General features: G+C 38.3%; 2 protein-coding genes across 6 annotated transcripts in view; one reads left to right on the forward strand and one right to left on the reverse strand.

Moving 5' to 3' along the window:
- The window catches only part of LOC113634991, a 32,873-nt gene extending 18,907 nt beyond the window's left edge, over positions 1–13,966 (reverse strand). For 2 of the 5 annotated variants that reach the window (XM_047822350.1, XM_047822395.1), the window contains exons 1-4: positions 13,555–13,965; positions 13,139–13,203; positions 10,132–10,250; positions 9,739–9,991 (exon numbers count right to left, since the gene is read on the reverse strand). In XM_047822350.1, coding sequence (XP_047678306.1) covers positions 9,739–9,991; positions 10,132–10,188 — 310 coding nt within the window. In that variant the 5' untranslated portion in view covers positions 10,189–10,250; positions 13,139–13,203; positions 13,555–13,965. Of the gene's footprint in view, positions 1–9,738; positions 9,992–10,131; positions 10,251–13,138; positions 13,204–13,554 lie in introns of all 5 variants that reach the window. The other 3 variants (XM_047822502.1, XM_047822426.1, XM_047822454.1) reach the window with 3 other exon arrangements.
- A 5,233-nt stretch (positions 13,967–19,199) lies between these two features.
- LOC113634998 (golgin subfamily A member 6-like protein 22) lies at positions 19,200–22,372 on the forward strand. Its single transcript, XM_047822600.1, has 6 exons — positions 19,200–19,507; positions 19,712–19,782; positions 20,093–20,221; positions 20,503–20,673; positions 20,752–20,934; positions 21,119–22,372. The coding sequence occupies exons 1-6, from the start codon at positions 19,342–19,344 to the stop codon at positions 21,593–21,595; spliced, it is 1,197 nt and encodes a 398-aa protein (XP_047678556.1). The 5' UTR covers positions 19,200–19,341; the 3' UTR covers positions 21,596–22,372.
- Positions 22,373–22,530: the final 158 nt, after the last annotated feature.

Below are 22,530 nucleotides of genomic sequence, written 5' to 3' on the forward strand. Positions count from 1 at the left end.
GCATGGTGAGAATCAGAGAATAGCAGAAACATACAAGCATTGTCTAGAAATCGAATTTGAAAATGTTCCCAAAGACGCTGGGTTTCACTCCACTTCCTACAGGCATTTCATACCACATCCTGAAGTTCAAGATGCTCACAAAGACCAGTCTGTGTCATCGAGTAGTAGTACCTCAACAACTGAATGTCCTAAAAAGAAACTTGGGTCCAGGACGGGCCTGCCAGTAGCTTGTGCAGGTCCTGTGCTTCCTGCCTTGTGCATAATTTGTAAGAAAATGGACAAGTACATTACTGTGGCAGGCAAACTACAGAAGGACCATCTTTCACAGAAACGTTGTCTGCAAGTGGGTAAACAAACACACATACGTTTTAACTTTAAAGTTGTATGCTATATGCTGGATACCATAGCTAAATTTAAATTACAATTACATAATTTATTTAATGTTTACAGATTTTCATTTTTTTGCATACAGCTACAGCCAGAACACACAATATTGTTTAACGGTTAACAGTTTTTATAGAATATTTTTTATGTACAATCTTGTTTAGTATTATATAATTATATATAATATTTATTTACAGGCTGTTGAAAGCTGCTGAGATGAAGGAAGACATTAGCATTCTTGTGCATATCCTTTTACAGACAGTACACCAGGTTCTTGACAAAGTCTACTGCAACAGTTAGTGGGACCTCAGAAGAACAGTGAGTTATTATATTGCATTATCAAATGATAATTAAAAATGGTAGTACATTTCAAAGGTAAAACATTGACCATCTGCATAGTCTGTATATTTGTCTGTAAACACAGTTTTGACTGCACAATTCTTGACACAGTAATTCAATATGATGAAAGGTGTAGTTGTTTGTGAAGGGTAAATGAACAAGTGATGTTTTATTACCAATTATAATATTTTATATTTAAAATAAAAGCCATTGTGAAATAGTTATTGCACACAGTAATATATCTTTTCTGTTGTTTTTTTTTTGTGTGTGTGTTTTCTTTTCAGAAATGGGCCGACCTTCGATGCCAGCTACAAGATCATCTGTGAGAGGATCATCTGCCATAGAATAATTGTAAACCAAGAGGTGCTGACATTGATGCAGCTAAGAAGGATCTTTTTACTGTAAATCTTGTGAAACAGCATGAAGATCTTGATGCTTCAAACTACAGGTAATTTAAATACCGCAATTTTCTTTTAAATATGCAGCTTTGAAACGAATGTTTATGCACCATTTTTATTTTTTTCTTACAAAAGTTGAATTTATAATAATGGTAATCATAATCATATTTTATAACATGTAAAAGCTGGACACTGTATTTTAACTCAGTTGTTTTCAGTGGGAATATATCTTTATTTATAATGTTGTGATCATCTTTTGCTGTATCTTTGTTTCAGGCAGGATAAATTCAAGAGGAGGTTGATTTGTGATTTCTCCCAACTGGTGTTTCACTCACCCAACAAGCGCAACATCAGTGAGCTGGTTTTTGTTGAGACACACTGTCTACAGATAAGCTGATTTACAGGCTCCCTCATCCATCAGGTACAGAAACAACAGAGCAAACTGAGGTAACTAACCAAAGTGATAGTGAAAACACGTCAAGTAAAACAGCTGGTCCTAAAAGACAAACGTCAGTGGCCTCTATCAATACTGCAGTGCAGTATAGTATAGTGTAGCATTGATATTAAAGACACTTCTATGTGACTCTCCCGGTATGACATGTCCATGGCCACCAACGTCAGATGATTTAATGATCTGATTTCTTGATTATTGGTGCAACTGGGGAGCCATCACTGGCCCATTATGTTGATATTCCAGATGATTTGAACCTAAAAGTGATATCTATTTGTCAAGACATGATCTATCTTGCATCTAAGGGCCGGAGGCAGACACCCAAATCATTGTGTATTGGTCTAACCATTCGCCATTTAACAGGCTCATCACAAATTGTGTCACTTCTAAATAGACTAGGACATTGTGCATCATGGGTCACAGTTGTCAGTCTAGACAGTAGCCTTGCCCAACTTCAACTAGTAGATTCCAGAGAGAAAATACCAAAGGGGTTCTCAAAGAATTCCTACAATACTTGTGTGGGACAATATTGACTTTGCGGAGGAGACATTATCAGGTTGTGAAACTACTCACCATACAAATGGGATTATGCTGCAAAGTTCTGTAGTTCAACCTGTGTCAACAACAAACAGACAACCACTACAGAAGGGAGTTTCTTCATTCAATGCACCCCCTTTCATTCCTATCGAACAGTACCCTCAGTCTAAAAAGCAAGGACAACAGAACTTGTTTCATCATGAAAGTGTTCCATTACAGGTAGAAAAAACAACAGAAGAAACTCGCACACTGATAAACTGCTCCAATAAATTTAATGGTGCAATGTTTCGACCATCAGGTCTTCGTCAGGCACAATATAAACATGTGATCACCTCACCTCTATAAATAGGGAACAGGTGTATGCCTTAATTACACCTGCTTTCAAAATAAGGCACACTATATCTGCAATACAGAAGAGTCTTATTCTCTACAATCTGCTGATTTAAGTCGAAGGTTTGAGAACCATGAAAAAGCCACGAAAAGAGTGGATCAAAAGTGCCAAAGAGAAATTTGATAACGTATCGCAAATACAGTGTTTACGTGCTAATATGAATAAGCAAAAGCACCAGTTTGATGCTCCACATTGCATTGTAAAATATTCAGCACATGGTAATGAGTTTCGTAACATTTTAAGTAGACATTGGCACATCATTTCCAGTGATTCTGTTATCTCGAGTCTTTACAAGTCGCCCGGTAGTGTTTTTTAAACGTCAAAACAATCTTCGTGACTTGCTTGTGAAATCAGAGTTGCCATCACAAAAAAAAGCAGGGGATGCCTTCTCTTCCCGCAGGTAATTATAAATGTGGAAGTTGTACTCAGTTTTTTTTTTTTACATATAATTATAATTCTTTCAATCACCCGCAAACGGGCCAGAGTATTAAAATATGTGGTGCAATTATGTGTGCTTTGACTCATGTTGTTTATCTTATTCGTTGTCCCTGTAGTTTGGCATATGTCGAAAAATCATATAGATCCTTGTGTACCCGTATCTGTGAGCACAGGAGTAACATCAGAATGGGGGATACACGTAGTCCGATAGCGCTTCATTTCAAACAAGCAAGTCATATTATCAGTGCTTTACAATATATTGGTATTGAGAAAGTAAAAAAGCCCTCAAGAGGAGGTGATTATGAGAGAAAATTATTGCAAAGAGAGTGTTATTGGATTTATACTTTGAATACTTTGTCACCACTAGGGATCAATGATGAGTTTGATATTAAGCCATTTTTATAGATCTTTAAATGGTTATCTTTGTATTGTTGATATGAACTGTATATTTTCTATTTTTTTTTTCTGTGTATATTTGAGATCTTTGTAACATGTGAGTTGATTAATGCTTTGTGTATAGTGTGCCTTATTTTGAAAGCAAGTGTAATTAAGGCATACACACCTGTTTCCTATTTATAGAGGTGAGGTGATCACATTTTTATATTGTGCCTGACAAAGACCTGATGGTCGAAAGGTTTCACCATTAAATTTATGAGAGCAGTTTATCAGTGTGCGGGCTTCTTCTGTTGTTTATTTCGTTGATTATTTGTTGCCCAGCACCTGTACTCTAACATTTTTGGGTTTTTGGATGTGCAATCCTCCTCGCAAGCTTTTGACCATTACAGGTAGACACATACAATGTCTGCTGCACAAACTGAACTGGCATATGTTTTTTTAACGTCCATAAATACTGAAAAATATGCAATCCCAAGTTGGACATGTTTCCATACAGTGCTTCAAGGTGATGGAAAAAGTCAACACTGTATTATCTACAAGTCATTGAGGCTTCACCAACAGAGATGTCAAGAGTAAACACATTTCTGAGGCAAAGTGTCTAAATTGCTGATCAGCTAGAATTGGACCATATAGTGTTTTTGACCAAGCTATATATGCCAAAGCTAAGCAAATTCTTTGGAAAGACAATGACTTTACTCAGTGTATAGTGATTAGACTAGGTGAATTTCACACATGCATGTCCTACCTGAGCATTCTAGGAAAAAGGTTTGGAGATGCAGTTCTGCAAGACATACTCTGAGTCTGAAGTTGTTGTCCCAGTATCCATCAATGGAGTGATCAGTGGTCATCACTACAACCGCAGCATGTGGGCACGCAAACTTCTGTATGAGAGTCTGCAGATTAGATTTCTTACCTTCTTAGACTCTTTGCCACCAAAGGAGAGAAATGAGAAGTGCAGAAAATCCCAACATTAGAGCAACACGTGAATCAAACTGGCAGCTTTACTTGTTAACAGTGCGCTTGATGTTGCCGTGGGTTTACCTTCATACTGGCTGGAAATGGTCAATTTGCCCCTCGCACATCCTTTTTGTCACAGTGAGCTCAGTGTTAAAGGCCAGTGGACTGTACAACATATTTACAGAAGCGGTTGTAGGATTTATCTGGAAACTAACGGATGATACGGTGCAGAAAACCACCATCAGAAAGTTTCCCAACCAGAAGCCATGGCTGGATAAATCCATCCGCAAGGCTCTGAGATCCCACTCCGCTGCCTACAACACGGGGCTCACCACCGGGGACATGGACGAGTACAAGGCTGCGTCTTACAGTGTGCGCAGAGCAGTGAAGGAAGCAAAGCGGTGCTACGGGAGGAAACTAGAGTCACAGATCCAATATGGTCGCTCCTGGAGCCTGTGGCAGGGACTAAGGAACATCATGGACTATAGAACACCAGCTTCTAGAATGGGGAATGCGGACGCTTCTCTGGCAGAAGAGCTGAACATCTTTTACGCTCAATTCGAGGCTGCAGCTAACCAAACAGCATGCACACTAAGAGAGTGACCAGGACATGGACACTTTGAGGACAATCATAAAAATGCACTTGTGTAAAATGCATTTGTCTATACAAAATGAGGTAGATAAATAAAGTATGAACTATATAAAAACTACATAAAAATATAAGGATCTCTCTTCTGCCAAAAAGAATGAAATAGTTAAATGCCTTGGACGAGGTATGAAAACATTAGATATTTAACGAAAACTTAAGTGTGATCATCGCACTATTAAGAGATTTGTGGCTGATTCAGAGTACAGACGGGTTCGTGCAGATAAAGGCACATTGAGGAAGATTTCTGCCAGATCCATGCATCGGATCAAGAAAGCAGCTGCTAAAATACCCTTACATAGCAGCAAACAGATATTTGAAGCTGCTGGTGCCTCTGGAGTCCCACGAACATCAAGGTGTAGAGTCCTCCAGAGTCTTGCAACTGTGCATAAACCTTCTATTCGGCCACCACTAACCAATGCTCAAAAGTAGAAACAGCTGCATTTCGCTGAAAAATACATGAAGACTAATTTTCAAACAGTCCTGTTCACTGATGAGTGCTGTGCAACCCTGGATGGTCCAGATTGATGGAGTAGTGGATGGTTGGTGGACAGCCACCCTGTTCCAACAAGGCTGCGACGTCAGCAAGGCGGTGGTGGAGTCATGTTTTGGGCCGGAATCATGGGAAGAGAGCTGGTAAAGATGACCTCTGAAAAGTATGTGGAGTTTCTGACTGACCAGTTTCTTCCCTGGTACAGAAGAAAGAACTATGCTTTCCGTAATAAAATCATCTTCATGCATGACAATGCACCATCTCATGCTGCAAAGATTAACTCTGCATCAATGGCTGCTATGGGGATAAAAGGAGAGAAAGTCATGGTGTAGCCTCCATCCTCCCCTGACCTCAATCCTATTGAGAACCTGTGGAGCATCCTCAAGCAAAAGATGTATGAGGGTGGGAGGCAGAAACTGTCCATAAACTCACAAGTTCAATGGATGCAAGACTTGTGAAGCTGCTATCAAATAAGGGGTCCTATGTTAAAATGTAACGTGACCTGTTAAAATGTTTAAAAGTTAAAATGTTGTTATAAGTTTGATTGAAATAGCTTTTGATTTCAGGAACACGGTATATTTTTATATAGTTTTTATATAGTTCATACTTTATTTATCTACCTCATTTTGGTTTTATTATTCTTTTTATCCCAAATTTTCCTTTTTTGCTTGAATACCAGACAGTTGTAAAAAGCATTTCACTGCTATAACACAAAACACAGAATCGATAATTCAATTCAATTCAATTCAAGTTTATTTGTATAGCGCTTTTTACAATAGACATTGTCTCAAAGCAGCTTTACAGAACATAAACACAGAGCAGAAGGTAAACATAATTAATGATAAAGGAAATAACGAATAATAAAAGAAATAAGAATTAACAGAATAAAAATTCTAGATTATTATTAGATGTATATAGTTCACAGTGTGTATGTATTTATTCCCCTATGAGCAAGTCTGAGATGACTCAGGCAGCAGTGGCAAGGAAAAACTCCCTTAAATTGGTAAAGGAAGAAACCTTGAGAGGAACCGGACTCAAGGGGGAACCCATCCTCATATGGGTGACACTGGGGGTGTGATTGTAATATACAGTCAGTTAAATGTGGTATTGGTGTGAGGTTCAAGGACTTCTGATCTCCTGATTACCACAGAGTCTAACTGGAGATGTCTCAGGATTCTTAGAGTCGGCCTCGGCTCAGTGGACATCCAAAGGCTTCGTCCCACAGAGGACGTTGGGAGCTGGTACAGTTAACACAGATAACAGATAACACAGAATCGAGCTGCAGTATATTGCTGGATATTGTCTCAACATGAAAGGGCTGCCATAGCAAGACAATGTGAGGCAATGGCAGGTAAATCACCCGATATAAGGAAACATAAATTCCTTGACAGCACACAAATTCATGCTGATGAAAAGGCTGTGGCCAGAATAATTTCCACCCTAGATTGCATGCTGAATCATTTTGACTCACACCAAGATGACATTATGTGTCTTAGCTCTGGGACAGTCGTAGCTAAAGAAATCATGAGAGATTGGTTCACAGCTCTGAAAAAGGGGGCAAATGCTCTCAGAGTGTTTATGGACCAAAGACTGTTCACGATCAGTTGATATATTTGCTCCCATCAAAACACAAAAACTGAAGACCTTCAGTGACCAAGCAAAGACAAAGAAGAAATCAACAGCAGGCAAGGAAGTGATTCTGCGTGCCGACAAGAAGCTACTCTCCAGACTACTCGACATAGGTGAAAGTGGAAAGATAGAGCTGCGGGAAATTCTGTCCTACTCCTTGGGAACAGTATCATATCCTTTAGCCAGTGCTGATGGTTCACTTGCTAAAACAAACAAATCAGCTCTTATGGATTTATTGGAAACCAAAGGTGGAGAATGTTTAGTTGACAAAGATCCTGCAGATGGAGCTATTCTCTTCGATGGAATGACAGTCATTTAAGCCATTCGGGCCATACCAATTACCTTTGGAGAGCTCACCGAGACCATACTGCAGTACATAGTCAAGCTTGCTCTGTACACAGATAGACTTTGTGATTGACCAGTATCCAGAAATGGGTATTAAAAATCTAGAACTTTCACGTAGAGCTGGTGGTGGTACACAACTGGTGAAAATTTATGGACGGGATCAGAAGACACCAACACAATGGAAAAAGTTTCTATCAGATGGAAGAAACAAAGAGGCACGGGCAGAATTCTTCTATGTTTTGGGGCAAGATGCTGATCTTACCACTGTGGGCAAGGACTTAAGCTTGTACATCGGACAAGGAGACTGTCACTCTTTGACCGTAATTCATGGTACACAGACTCTCAGTGCTGTTGAAGATCTGACATGTGATCATAAGGAATGTGACACCGGGTTGTTTTTACATGCACAACATGCTGCCAATGAACATCAAACTGTAGTAATCAAGAGCTCTGATACTGATGTGGCAGTGATTGCTTTAAGTCTGCAGCCAGATTTAACATGTTGGTTGTATCTTTTCACAGTTGGCAACAAAACAAGAATAATTGATTTAGCTAAGGTGTCATCAGATCTTGGCACCAGTGTGTTTGGCATTTATTGGGATCCATACGTTCTCAGGTTGTGATTCTACAAGTGCCTTTTATGGGAAAGGGCAAAAGATAGGCATTTTCTGTTGCTTGCGAGAAAGAGGAATACCTGAATGCATTTACAAATCTGGGTAAAAGTTTTAATCTGGACCAGTCTACCTTTGACATACTTTGCAAATATGTGTGCCACCTCTATGGCTAGTCATCTGCCCCCGACAAGTGATGCCCTGCAACAACAATGCAAAAGGGCAAACTACCAAGCAGCCATAATGAGACATTCTCTGAAAACTTTAATGTCACCCATTGGCAATGGATGGTACCTTGAGGATGGGGAGTTAATGGTGACCTGGATGACTAGAAATCCTGCACCTGAAAGTGTTTCGCAGGTAGTCCACTGCAGTTGAAAGCAAGGCAAATGTAAGACTGGAAGATGTTCATGTATGTCTGCAAGACTGTCTTGTACTGATTTCTGTTGGTGCCAAAATTGTGCAAATGTTTCAAAGGAAACAGAGGAAATGGGTACATGGGATGATGGCTCTGATGATAGTGATTATGGATGATTCTGATGAGTAAAGATGTGCTTACCTTAAGCTGATTTTCAGTTGTAATGAAACTTTTGTGGAATTGTTCATTTTTGGCATTATACATAATTAAGGGGGGTGTGGTCGCATTTTGAGTAACTTCAGACATCTTGGGCCAAAGTGTGCTACTTTATGTTTCTGTGTTTACACAGTGCCTACTGAATGTATAATACATGACAGTTTTGCTAAAATTACAATGTGTAAGTTTAATTTTGCTTGGTGTCAATCCATGAAGCATATTTTCTAGAAATTTGCCAGATTTTATGGTCTACATTTACACTTGAGTGTTTAATGAACCAATACCTTTCTCAAATGTTTAGGTACATGTATAAAGGTCAGTTTGAGAGAGATTTTGTGTTGCTAAAATGAAAATAAATAAAGTTATAAGCAAAACCAGCAGATTAAGTTTTTAGTGTTTTTAAATTCACAATTATACACATCTGTGGATCATGACAAAAAAAACTGCAGGATTTTTTTGTGGGGAACTTTTAACATAAAGTCCAAAAGGGTGTTGTCTATGCAAAAATGCATATAAAAAGTAGTGTCCAGGCATGAGAACGAAAATCAATTTCTGGCCACTTTTTACTACAGTAGTTCACCATATAGCCTATGAGGTAAGGGGCGAGACCTTGCCCATGTGGGTAATCTCTGAAGAATAAAGTTGCACATATAGACAATGGAAAAGTCCTTTGCAAGGTCCTTGGGGTTTCAATTCCAAATCAGGTGAGAAGCTTGACAATCTGGAGGAGTGTGAAGTTCTCTCAATTAACAGGTTACAGTTAAAGCAAGATAGAAAATTTACGATGACAGATGCTGCTAGAGATTCATCAGGAAGAATCTTATTGGACAAAGTCCTCTGAGGCAGACTCAGGACCAGCTGGAGAGAATATATCTCACAGCTGAAATGTTTAATGAAGCCTCTGGTGAAGCTGAAATCTGACCACCAGCAAAATCAAAATTAACCTGAATGAATTGCTTGTTTCCATTTAATGACTTGAAACAATTTCATTTTAACTAAAACATGATCCTGAACACAACTGAGAGTGAATTGTATGGATTGTATAATATGACAAAAACATGAGATAGCTGAATATCAGATTTGTTGCTGCATTCAGCAAACATGGTATATAAAAATATTACTAAAATACTTCATACACAATTGACATACCATAATTTGGGCATGTTGACTTCTTCTTCTCATAATGTGTATCACAGTCCAGATGTATTTGCTCGTGGTCTCCACTCTCTCGAATTGTGAAATATGGATCATCTTTTGGATCAAACCTGTACCACAAATGTGGATTTTTGTAGCAGTCTCTCTCTGAGCACTCGCCATACTTCACATTGATGTAGATTGTTCTGACAAAGGTGACGGGTACAAAGATTTCTTGAACTCTTTTTTTATATCCTCCAACTGTGAACTAAACAGACAGGAACAGATAGGAGATGTTAAATATTCACATGCATGAAAAATGATAGAAACATAAATCTTGAATGTTTTCACACAAAATGTTTGCAATGTTATAATAACTTAAGGAAACATATTGACTGTGTGCATTACTGTAATATATATGTCAGACTTGGGCCAAGGCTCCTGAGACTCGATGCAGCGGTCCATTTGTACTGAGTTTTATTGTGAATAGTTATCTCTCCTCCCAGGATCCCCATTCTGAAACAAAACTGTTGACAGCAATAAATAAGAAATAAAACTATGCTTGTGTTGCTGTTCTCATAAAATACTGACTGTTGGGTGAAGCAGCCTTTCTGTTAATGCCACAGCTTATTATTTTTCCCAAAATTGCAATTTCATATTCATCACAGAACACTACATCACAATTTAGCTGTTAATTACATGTAATGTTGTGGACTGTCCAGTAGCATAGAAGTATGTCAGAGTGGTGCAGGACATGTATGAGAGGAGCAGGACAGTGGTGAGGTGTGCTGTAGGTCAGACAGAGGAGTTCAAAGTGGAGGTGGGACTGCATCAGGGATCGGCTCTGAGCCCCTTCCTGTTTGCTATAGTGATGGACCAGTTGTCAAAGGAGGACAGATAGGAGTCTCCTTGGTCGATGATGTTTGCAGATGACATTGTGATCTGTAGTGAGAGCAGGGAGCAGGTGGAGGAACACCTGGAGAGGTGGAGGTTTGTGCTGGAGAGAAGAGGAATGAAAGTCAGTCGTAGTAAGACTGAGTAAATGTGTGTGAATGAAAGGGGGGGGAGTGGAACAGTAAGGTTACAGGGTGAAGAGGTGAAGAAGGCAGAGGAGTTTGAGTATTTGGGGTCAACAGTCCAGAGTAATGGAGAGAGTAGGAAAGAGGTAAAGAAGCGAGTGCGGGCAGGTTGGAGTGGGTGGAGAAAGGTGTCCGGAGTTCTGTGTGATAGGAAAATATCAGTGAGAATCAAGGGGAAGGTGTACAGGACCGTGGTGAGACTGGCCATGTTGGACGTTTGGGGGACAAAGTTAGGGAGGCCAGATTAAGATGAAGAGGAAGGCCAAAGAGGAGGTATATGGATGTAATTACTGAGGATATGAAGCTAGTGGGCGCAAGTGTTGAGGATGCAGATAGGGATAGGTGGAGAGAGATGACTCGCTGTGGCGACCCCTGAAGGGAAAAGCCGAAAGAAGAAAAAGAAGAGTTGTGGAATGTCCCCAAAATGTTTATAGCAGTCATTCCTTCTCTAGACTCTTTTTTTTTTTACATATAACTACTACCTTCAAAAGTTAACATTTTTACATTCTATAAGACTTCATGTTGTGCTGAGTCATTAATACTAGGGGTGTAATTTCACATCATGACACAATGCATCGTAGTGCAAAAGCTTCCCAACATGCATCAGAGGAATGTGCAATTCACATCGCAGAAATCAGCATTCTAACAATTACCTTAATAATCTTATATATTTGTCAGGATCTCATATGGACCTCATATGAATTCTCTCATATGAATTCTCTGAGGCATGGATTTAACTAATGACAAACAGTATACTACATCAATCTGTCTCCAGCTTTGTCTTATTGTATTTGCTAGATCAGCTTTGCAGGTTGGAGCCTTGTCGTGGACCATTTTCCTTAATTTCCACCACAGATTTTCAATTGGATTGAGGTCCAGACTATTTGCAGGCCATGCCATTGACATTATATGTCTTTCCTGTAGGAATGTTTTCACAGATTTTGCCCTATGGCATGATGCATTATCATCCTGAAAAATGATGCTACCATCACCAAACATTTTTTCAATTGATGGAATAAGAAAAGTGTCCAAAATCTCAACATAAACTTGTGCATTTATAGAAGATGTAATGACTGTCATCTCTCCCATACCTTTACCATATCATTAATGATTGTGGAAATTTGCATGTTTTCTTCAGGCAGTTGTCTTTAAATAAATTTCATTGGAACGGCACCAAACAAAAGTCTCAGCATCATCACCCTGCCCAATGCAGATTTGTTTAGTGTTTTATACAGCCAGAAGTTTGGATTGTTGAGTGAAAATTGCCCTCCTGAAACTCAGTGGAAGCAACCCTCCAGTTAAACTGTTGTTGAGGACTTCCAGCAAGTCTTCCCCCACAACGGCCCAGAAGCACTTGTAGAACTCTGCTGGAAGTCTATCTATATCCGGTGCTTTTCCACTCTCTGTACTTTGTAGAGCTTTGAGAAGCTCTTCAGACGTTATTGCTCCACTTAGTGCTGTATCTAGGTGTTCAGGGACTTTGGGCAGTCTTCCTAGGAAAGCCTGCTCTGTGACCTGCTCCACTTTGAGCTCGCTGGTGTAAAGCTTTTCATAAAAACTAACTGTTCTCTTGCATATTTCGGTGGGTTCAGATAAAATGTTCCCTGTTTTGGATCGCAGGTTGTGGATCAAACGTTTCTGGCCATTTTTTTTCCAGGTTAAAAAATAACTTAGATGGTGCATCCATTTGGTCCACGTTCTGGAAGCGTGATCTTATTACCTTGTACGTTCAACCCTAGGAGGTCAGATAGCTTTTTTTTCTTGTCTGTAAGGGTCTGAAAATGGTCCTGTTCTCCTGCTGGCTGTAGAAGAGCTTGGACTTGCATTATTTCGTTTTCCAGTTGGCTTATTGACTGAACCGTCTCCCTTGTGACATTTGCAGTGTACTGTTGACATAATTGATTGATGTGTACCTTGCCCAGGTCCCACCACTGCTGTAAGGATGTAAAGTTTTTCTTTTCATTTTTTAAATTTTTCCAAAAAAAGGTAAATATGTCCATAAAATGTTTGTCATGTAAAAACATAAAGCCTGTCCAACCGGTACACACCTGACGCTCTGTGTGAGGGACACCGTCCTGCTCCCGCCCTGATACTACCCACCTGACAGGCTTACCTGACTTTTAAACCACACTATTTAACACAAAAAACTATAATTAACTTGCTGTTCTCTTTACTTCCTCAAAAGAGAGTAACTCTATCGAGAAAAGCGAAAGAAAAACAGAAAAAAAAAATCATACGATAGCTCTCAGCTCCTGAGGATGTTAAAATAATTCAGTTAAACTAACTAACTATAAACATGAAAATAACTATAACATTAAAAAAGTGAAGTTACTTACACACTGCAGCAGCTGGAAGTTTGAAATGTTAGTAATGTGTAGCTCAGTAACAGCTGAGTCACTGGCTATTTTCAAACAGAGAGAGAAAGAGAGAGAGAGAGAGAGAGAGAGAGAGAGAGAGAGAGAGAGAGAGAGAGAGAGAGAGAGAGAGAGAGAGACAGACAGACAGACAGACAGATAGACAGTGAGACAAACAGAGAGAGAGAGACAGAGACAGACAGACAGATAGACAGAGAGAAAGAGAGAGTGAAAAAAAGAAAGAGAGAGAGAGAGAGAGAGAAGAGAGAGAGAGAGAGAGAGAGAGAGAGAGAGAGAGAGAGAGAGAGAGAGAGAGAGAGAGAGAGAGAGAGAAGAATGTTAAAATAAACTATAAACATGAAAAGAACTATAACATTAAAAACAGTAAAGTTACTTACACACCGCAGCAGCTGGAAGTTTTGCTCCTGTAGAAAATCACTTCCAGTTTATTCCGAAATGAAACGTTAGTAATGTGTAACTCAGTAACAGCTGTGAGTCACGGGCTATTTTCACTGGACCGACGTATTAGGAAACACTTCAACTTCCAGCGATAGAGACGTACTGTAAGCACTTCTGTGTGTCGCTCTGGATAAGAGTCTGTCACATGCTGTAAATGTAAATGTATTCCTCAGTGCGCACTATAAGCAGTTATAACGCCATGTTGTTGTTGTTTTTCTCCTTGTTGACGCTGTTACACGTTTTAAACACCACAACGCCGTTAGTTTAATTCACAGGCAACATGCACTAAACGTCCGCTATGAGAGGTCATGTTGAGGTTATAAACACTCAGACAGGACGTGCTAGATGACGTAGTTATTAAACCGAGTCCTAAATCTTTGTGTTGCAAACCAACTCCTTAAATAAACTACGAATTTATATTAACTACTACAATTAATTATAATAATAATAATAATAATAATTATTATTATTATTATTATTATTATTATTATTATTATTATTATTAATAATAATAATGAAAATACTACTGCTACTACTACTACTTATTATTATTATTATTAATAGTATTATTATTATTATTCAGTGTTGTATAAAGTACTAAAAAGCAATACTTGAGTAAAAGTACAAGTATCGTACTAGAAACAGACTTCAGTAGAAGTGAAAGTCACCTTTTAGAATATTACTCAAGTAAAAGTCTTAAAGTATCTGATATTTAATGTACTTAAGTATCAAAAGTCATTTTCTGATATTTACTGTACTTAAGTATCAAAAGTCATTTTCTGATATTTACTGTACTTAAGTATGTGAAGTAAAAGTAAAATTTCAGTGATTTTCAGTAGGTATGAGAGCAGGGACGGTTCTAGGGTTTCATCTTTAGGGGTTTTAGCCCTCAGTGAGAATTAAAAACAAGAAGAGTTTTAAATTATATATTATATGACTACATAGTAATACAAAAGTTATGGTATTATTAAATTGCAAAAGTGGACACCAAAATTTTATGCATGATGTAATGATGTCAGTCTTGAATCAGATCAGTTCATGTATGTGTGCATTCTCTACAAACAGTGTGTCCGATGAATGCAGTCATTAATAAAAATATATTCACAAGACAAAGACCAAATCAATAAATGTTATTTTTATTTAGTATTGAATGGATTGTGTGCATTAATATTTTGTTTGTGCTACAACTCTGGTAATATGAATTGTTGTATCTTGTAATACCAACCAGCAAACACACAGAGAAGTCATTCTTTGATGGTCACTTTATTTAGTAGACACGTCACAGCAGCCATACATACACACGTTAAGTGTCTAACAGTGGTGAGCACAGATAGCAGTACCAAAACATTACATTACTGCCACCTGCTGGACAGACATAAATAGATCTCACCATACAACATTCCCCCCCACACTTAAGTCAAACAAATTTCCTTTTGTTGGCGACTAAACACTTGATCTATATGACGCCATACTACCTGATCATTTCCCAAAGTCACCTTATAGGATACAGGTCCTGTAATGTCCTGAATTACTCCTTGTACCCATTTTGGGCCATATCCAAAATTTCTGGTATACACAGGATCTCCAATTTGAAAATGTCTGGGTTTCACATGTTGATCATGATACTCTTTCTGAACTTCTTGTTTCATTTCCATTGTGTTGGTGAAGTCAGGATGCAGTTTGTCTAAAGCACAATGTAATTTTCTTCCCATCAACATTTCAGCTGGCGAGAATCCTGTTGTAGACTGGGGTGTGATACGATAATTAAACAAAGCTCGATGTACTTTGGTCTCCAGTGTAGTGCCTGAACATTTTTTCATCATATCTTTAAAAGTTTGAACTGCTCGTTCTGCCAGACCATTAGATGAAGGGTGATATGGTGCAGAAGTAACATGATTTATTCCATTCTTAGACTCCTTGCTTGCTTCACTCACAAAACACTGGGCATTATCAGAAACTATCATTTCAGGAATCCCATGTACACTAAAACTTTTCTGTAAACATTCCAATGTATTAGCTGTTGTTGCTGTAGTTACCGGATAGGCATCGATCCACTTAGAATGAGCATCAGTTAGAATTAAGAACATTTTACCCAGGAATGGTCCTGCATAATCCATATGAATTCTCCTCCAGGGTTGTTTGGGACACTCTAATGGGTGCAGTGGTGCCCTTGCAAGGGCTTTCCTCTGTTCTTGACATTCTGTACAATCTCTTACTCAAGTCTCAATGTCAGCATCCAGTTTCGACCACCATAGATAACTCCTGGCCAACCCTTTCATTTTTGACGTACCTGGGTGAAACTGATGTAACTGCTCCAATAAAATCAAACGTCCTTGTACTGGGATAACAACACGAGCTCCCCATAGCACACATCCATCCTGAACACTGAGCTTGTGCTGTCTTTGCTTATACGGTAGAAATTCAGACGATGTATTGTGATCAGGCCAGCCTTTAAGCACATACTCGTGCACTGTTGATAACACAGGATCTTTATTAGTCCAGTGCCTAATTTGCTCCGCTGTAGTTAAGGGGCCCAGTACATTGTCCAGCATCATTACTTGTTCTTCCACTGGTTCTTCCTCAGATTGTTGTAACACAGGAAGACGAACGAGGGCATCTGCATTTCCATGATCTCTCCCTGCTCTATATAAGAAATCACATACTCATATGCTCCCAACATTATTGCCCACCTCATGATTCGTTGAGATGCCATTTGAGGTACAGCCTTCAATTCACTTAGTATACTGAGTAGAGGTTTGTGGTCAGTACAGATTACGAATTTACGTCCATACAGATATTTATGGAATTTTTTTATTCCAAACAAAACAGCCAATCCTTCTTTCTCTAGCTGTGAGTAGTTCTTCTCTGCTTTTGTAAGGGTCCTGGACACAAATCCAATGGGTCTTTCAGCTCCATCTTTCATACGATGTGCCAACACAGTTCCCACACCGTATGCTGAAGCATCACAAGAAAGGATTAGTTTCATCATAATGAACTAACACACGGTTGGACTGTAATAAGTCTTTAGATTTCTGGAAAGCTTTTTCTTGCTCTTCTTTCCAACCCCGACACACATCCTTCCTTAAAAGCTTATGCAAAGGATATAGAAGAGTAGAAAGGTTTGGAAGAAATCTGTTATAAAAGTTCAACAAACCTAAGTATGCTTTCAGCTCCGTCACTGATATCGGCCTTGGTGCATCCTTTACCGCTTGAACCTTCTCTGGAACAGGATGAATACCTGTGGTATCAACTTTATGTCCTAAAAACACTACTTTCCATGAACTTACATGTTCCTCTTTTCAACCTTAATCCATACTCTTCAAGCCGTTGCAATACTCGATCCAATGTCCTCGGATGATCTTTATCATTGTTTCCTGTCAACAGAATGTCGTCTAAGTACACTGTTACTCTTGGAATATCCTTTAGAATTTGTTCCATAGTTCTCTGAAAAATTGCTAGACTGGAACTCACTCCAAAAGGGAATCTTGTGTAAGTGAATAAACCTTTGTGAGTATTCACCGTAACATATTTCTTAGATGTTTCATCCAACAGCATCTGTTGATATGCATGACTCATGTCTAGTTTAGTGTATTTGTCACCTCCAGACAGAACTGTTAACATATCTTCCATCCGAGGAATGGGATACTGCTCTAGTGACGATTCCCGGTTAACAGTCACTCTGTAATCTCCACAAAGTCTCAAGGATCCATCTGGCTTCAACACAGGCACAACAGGAGCTGCCCACTCTGAAAATTTCACAGGTTCAATTATTTTCTCTTGAATTAAACGATCCAGTTCAGCTTCCACTTTTTGTCTCATGGCAAAAGGTAATGAACATGGTTTAAAAAAATGAGGCTTTGCATCCCTGGCTACGTGAATCTGCTGTGGCTCCAATGAATGTCCCAAGTTCCTCTTTAGAGACAAATTCATGCTTCTGTAAAATGTCTTGCAACATTTCTGAACTTGTTCGAATTTTATTCACCATTTTCCAGTCCATTTCTAATTCTGCCAGCCACGATCTCCCCAACAGATTAGGACCAGATCCTGCCACGACCACAACGGAAAGATCTTTAACTACTCCATTATGCTTCACTTGAACTTTCGAACATTAGAACATTCACTGATTGACCTGTATATGTCTTTAAATGGAGAGAGCTTGGTTTCAATTCAGGCAGTTTTCCCTTCACTTGAAGTTTGCCATATTACACATACTACATCCAGTGTCAATTTCGAATTTCACCGGACATTCATTGACCAGTAAACTTTCTGTGAGAGGAGGCACCTGTAACTGGGCTGTTTGCACGCTATACATATTGAAAGCTTCTTCCCACTGATCTTCCTCTTCCTCCTGAAGATAATTTGCTCTCTTTGTCTGCTTTTCTCTGTACCACCTCGTGAAATTTCACTGCTTTTGGTTGCCGTCTTTGCAGCTTTCCGATTAACGTTATACATAAACGCCCGCGGCTCTGACCGCGCGTGCACGCTGCGCGTACCTGTGCATCTCCATACAGCGTGCGGAGCGTAATACAACCTAGGAGCAGTGATTCACCAAACCTCCCTTATTACAGTCACACACATTTCTTCTGATTTTATTTTGTAGTATCGAGTAACGAAGATGTTAGTGGAAATATAACGGAGTAAAAGTGTACATTTTATCTCGGAAATGTTGTGGAGTAAAAGTGAAAGTTGACATAAATTTAAATAGCGAAGTAAAGTACAGACACGTGACATTTCTACTTAAGTACAGTAACGAAGTATTTTTACTCTGTTACATTACAACACTGTTATTATTATTATTATTATTATTATTATTATTATTATTATTATTATTATTATTATTATTAGTTTCTAATCACTGGGTCTTCTCTTCACAGTGCACTGAACTGTAGCTGTTCTGAAACTCAGATATTTATCTAATAGGAAACAGAATTGTAAACAACCAGGAATCAAGAATTAGGCTGTGACTGTAGACTGTATTTTCTTTCTCTCCCTTTCCCATGATTTGCTAGTTGATACTACTACTACTACTACTACTACTACTACTAATAATAATAATAATAATAATAATAATAATAATAATAATAATAATAATATGGTAAATTATTTTAAATTTTACTACTAGTAGTAGTAGTAATACTACTACTACTACTACTAATAATAATAATAATAATAATAATAATAATAATAATAATAATAATAATAATAACAACAATAAATCGAAGATAAATAATAATAATAATAATAATAATAATAATAATAATAATAATAATAATAATATGGGAAATTATTTTACATTTTACTACTAGTAGTAGTAGTAATACTACTACTACTAATAATAATAATAATAATATTAACAACAACAATAAATCGAAGATAAATAATAATAATAATAATAATAATAATAATAATAATAATAATAATAATAATAATAATCGTTATTCTTTACTGTTTATTTTTAAATATTTAAAGTGAACAGTTTGTTTTATTCATTCATTTAGCCCAATGTACTATATATAATAAGACACATTGACCTGAGCGGTGTTTATAAACTCTACCACGTGATCTCACGTCCAAACGTCAGTGACGTCATGGAGTGGAATCGATCTAGAAGCGAACAGAACCGACACGGAATTTGGTTCAAATCTCCGCGGACCTTTCAGATGTCTGTTGTACACTGAGAGAGTAATGTGTGTGTTGTGGTTACTCTGATCCTCGGAGAGATAAAAATGGTTGTTTACAATCTATTTAATTCCGTCGTATTGGATCTTCTACTGCGCCACCTGCTGTTAGTCGCCGGAGCTGCAGTCGTGACAGTCTGCATTTATTATTATGTCCAACGGGACGATGGAGAACAAACCACCGCGGACACCGAGGACACCACCGTCCCCGAAGGTACAACTATGTCTCAGTCCTGGTGTAAACTTGTCTCTGATACTGAACATCACTAAAGTCTTTTTATTCAGGAGCTTCGTTTTAAAGTGGAATAATTATTCTGTAGAGTTTCACCAGGATCACAAGTGGGAAAGATTGTTAATAATGACACTAACACTTTAATCATAGACAATGATGTGGGATTTTGTGTTTATTTATTTTTAGACCCAGTTTATGAACAGACCACAGAACCGGCTCTGGTCCGACCCACAGAGGTTGTTCAGGACCAGATGATGGTAAGTTTGTTCTGTTCATATCTTTAACCCTATAGTGAACATTTATAGTCTCTTACTAACAGCAGAACTGCAGCTTCACATTTACACCATTGCACAAAGTATTTCAGGGTTAGGCTCAGGACAGCAGTCCAGACTTGATGTTCACTTCAGTCTTTATCAGGAAAACAACACATCAGAATTTCATCAGAAATCTGAAAGTCCATTGTGTTGTATATGTTATGGCTCTTTAGATTGATGACAGAGCTGCATCAGATATCTGAGGAGTGAAACAAACACCTGAAGGTAACATTATTTGGATGGTAAATTTCAGGAGGCTGAGTCTGCGGCTGAGGAGAAGATTCAGGAGCTGGTGGTGCCCAAGATTCAGCTGGAGGACAGAGTGAAGGAGCTGGAGGAACTACTCTGTGAGGCACGCAGAAGCTATGACCTGAAAAGTAAGGTACGTGAGATAAACAATTCAGAATAACGTGAGTACCGTACCTAGGGAGATATTCAGAATAGGAAACATCTGCACTATGGAGCTTGAAGCTCACCTACACCTGCACAAATATATTCTAACAAATTGTGACATCTGTAGTGTATTTGCTTCCTTAAATTATTCCTAACTTTCCCTCCAATACAATTAAACTATTATCTTGAGTAATGAGTCAGTTATTAAAAGTATCTGAATGTTTGTGTGAAGTAAATAAAGTCACTGAGCTTTAATTGTTGTTCTCTCAGGTCATTCTGGCTAAAGCAGAGAAGAAACATCAGAAGGATGTGAAGACCATCACTCAGCTGAAGAAGCAGAATTCTGACCTGACCGAAAGGGTGGAGGCACTGAGAGAAACATTGAAGAAAACAAAGAACCGTCTCTTTGAGTCTAACATCATATTTGATGATATGTTTAACGTAAGTGAGGAAAAAAGCTTTAAGCATTAAGCACTTGGATTTATGCCCTTTTTTTTTTACCACATGTGTGTGTTTTAGGAGCAAGATCAAGATGAACACCTCATCCTACAATCAGTGAACCAAGAGATGCAGTACACCATCGTTCAGATGGAGGTGGAGAGATCTGAAAAGTTAATTCAGATAGAGAACCAGAAAAACAAAATGAAGGACCTGGGAAACCTGGTCTTTGACATGAACGTAGAGATTGATCACCTAACGAATGTGAGTGTGGAAAAAAAAAATGCACTGATCAGCTCATTTAGAAATATGAGGATTTTTTTTTTTCTGCACAATGAGTTAAAATTATTAAAGATGTATTTTAAGGTGCCATATTTTTTATGGTCCATTGCAGATGTGAACATTAAGCATTAGTGTGTGAACCTACTTTGCACCATGTGTGTTTTAGGAGCAAAAGCGAGGACGGGAGGCTTACAGCATCCTCCGGGCTGAGAATATGAAGATGAAGAAGACCATCACTCAGCTGGAGGAGGAGAACAGTGAGATGAAGAAGACCATCACTCAGCAGCAGGAGGAGAACAGTGAGATGAAGAAGACCATCACTCAGCAGCAGGAGGAGAACAGTGAGATGAAGAAGACCATCACTCAGCAGCAGGAGGAGAACAGTGAGATGAAGAAGACCATCACTCAGCAGCAGGAGGAGAACAGTGAGATGAAGAAGACCATCACTCAGCAGCAGGAGGAGAACAGTGAGATGAAGATGACTGCTGGGACCGTTGAGAGCAGCACAGGATCCACATCAAAACTGAGTGATGAAAATGTAAAAATCACAGAAAGACGTGAGACTCCAAGTGAAAGAATGAAGAAAAGAAGAATGAAAAAATTAATAAATGGAGAAAAGAAGAATGAAAGAGTGCAACGTTAACAAATATGTAAATAACACATTCATTTGTAATAGAAATGTGGATGTGTTTTTTTTTTTTTGGGACGGATCATGTTTTCTTTCCATGGATCATCATCTTTGTGTCTGTCAGTGGGATTCTTAGTGAAATGAACTCTTCTGTTCATCAACGTAATGAAGTTTTCTCCTTTTTTTTGCGGGCATCAGTTTCAACAGAAAACTGAAGAGTGCTTCCAGATGTCAAAACCGTTCATCAATCTTCTGCTGTCTTCAGGGACGGGACGATCTTTTCTAAGTCCCCGGCTTTTTGTTTTCTGAGTTTTTGACTTGAGATGATGTTCAGCTTCTGTGTAAAATCTATAGCTTTACAGCTCAGGCTGTGTTTATAGTTATATAATTTAACCATCAGATTCACGAATGATCATTTATCATGAGGTCGGTGATACAACGGAGGAACGTTGGTACTATTACATTTAGTCTATTTAATAAAATACCAACTCACTACAGCTCATCTACACATATGACACTTTTCTACATGTTTTCATGTTTACAACATGGAATTGAAATTTACTTCAGTGGGTTTTTATTTCATTTTATTCATGGAGCTACAGATATTATTTCACAAAATATATTTAAAGCTTGTGATTGCATAACTGACATGAATGAAAGCCCCAAATGACCATCATGTATTTCATTATTTTTTATACAGACAGCTATTAACTTTAGAGGGGTGCTTACTTTTTTTTTCAGTGGTCATATAGTCATGTTAATACAGTAAAATTATAAACCAAACCTGAATGAGATCGTCTCTGCTCCGGTTTATTAGAAAATGAATGAATTATTCAGCACATTTCCTTATTTTATCTGCTTTGGTAATTTACCTGCATGTGACACAAATCAGCTTTATCAGATTCTTAAAGGTCTTATCGACATTTAGACCATCATCAGCACACCTTTAC

Source organism: Tachysurus fulvidraco, chromosome 1 (assembly GCF_022655615.1).
Source record: "Tachysurus fulvidraco isolate hzauxx_2018 chromosome 1, HZAU_PFXX_2.0, whole genome shotgun sequence".
NCBI lineage: Eukaryota > Metazoa > Chordata > Actinopteri > Siluriformes > Bagridae > Tachysurus > Tachysurus fulvidraco.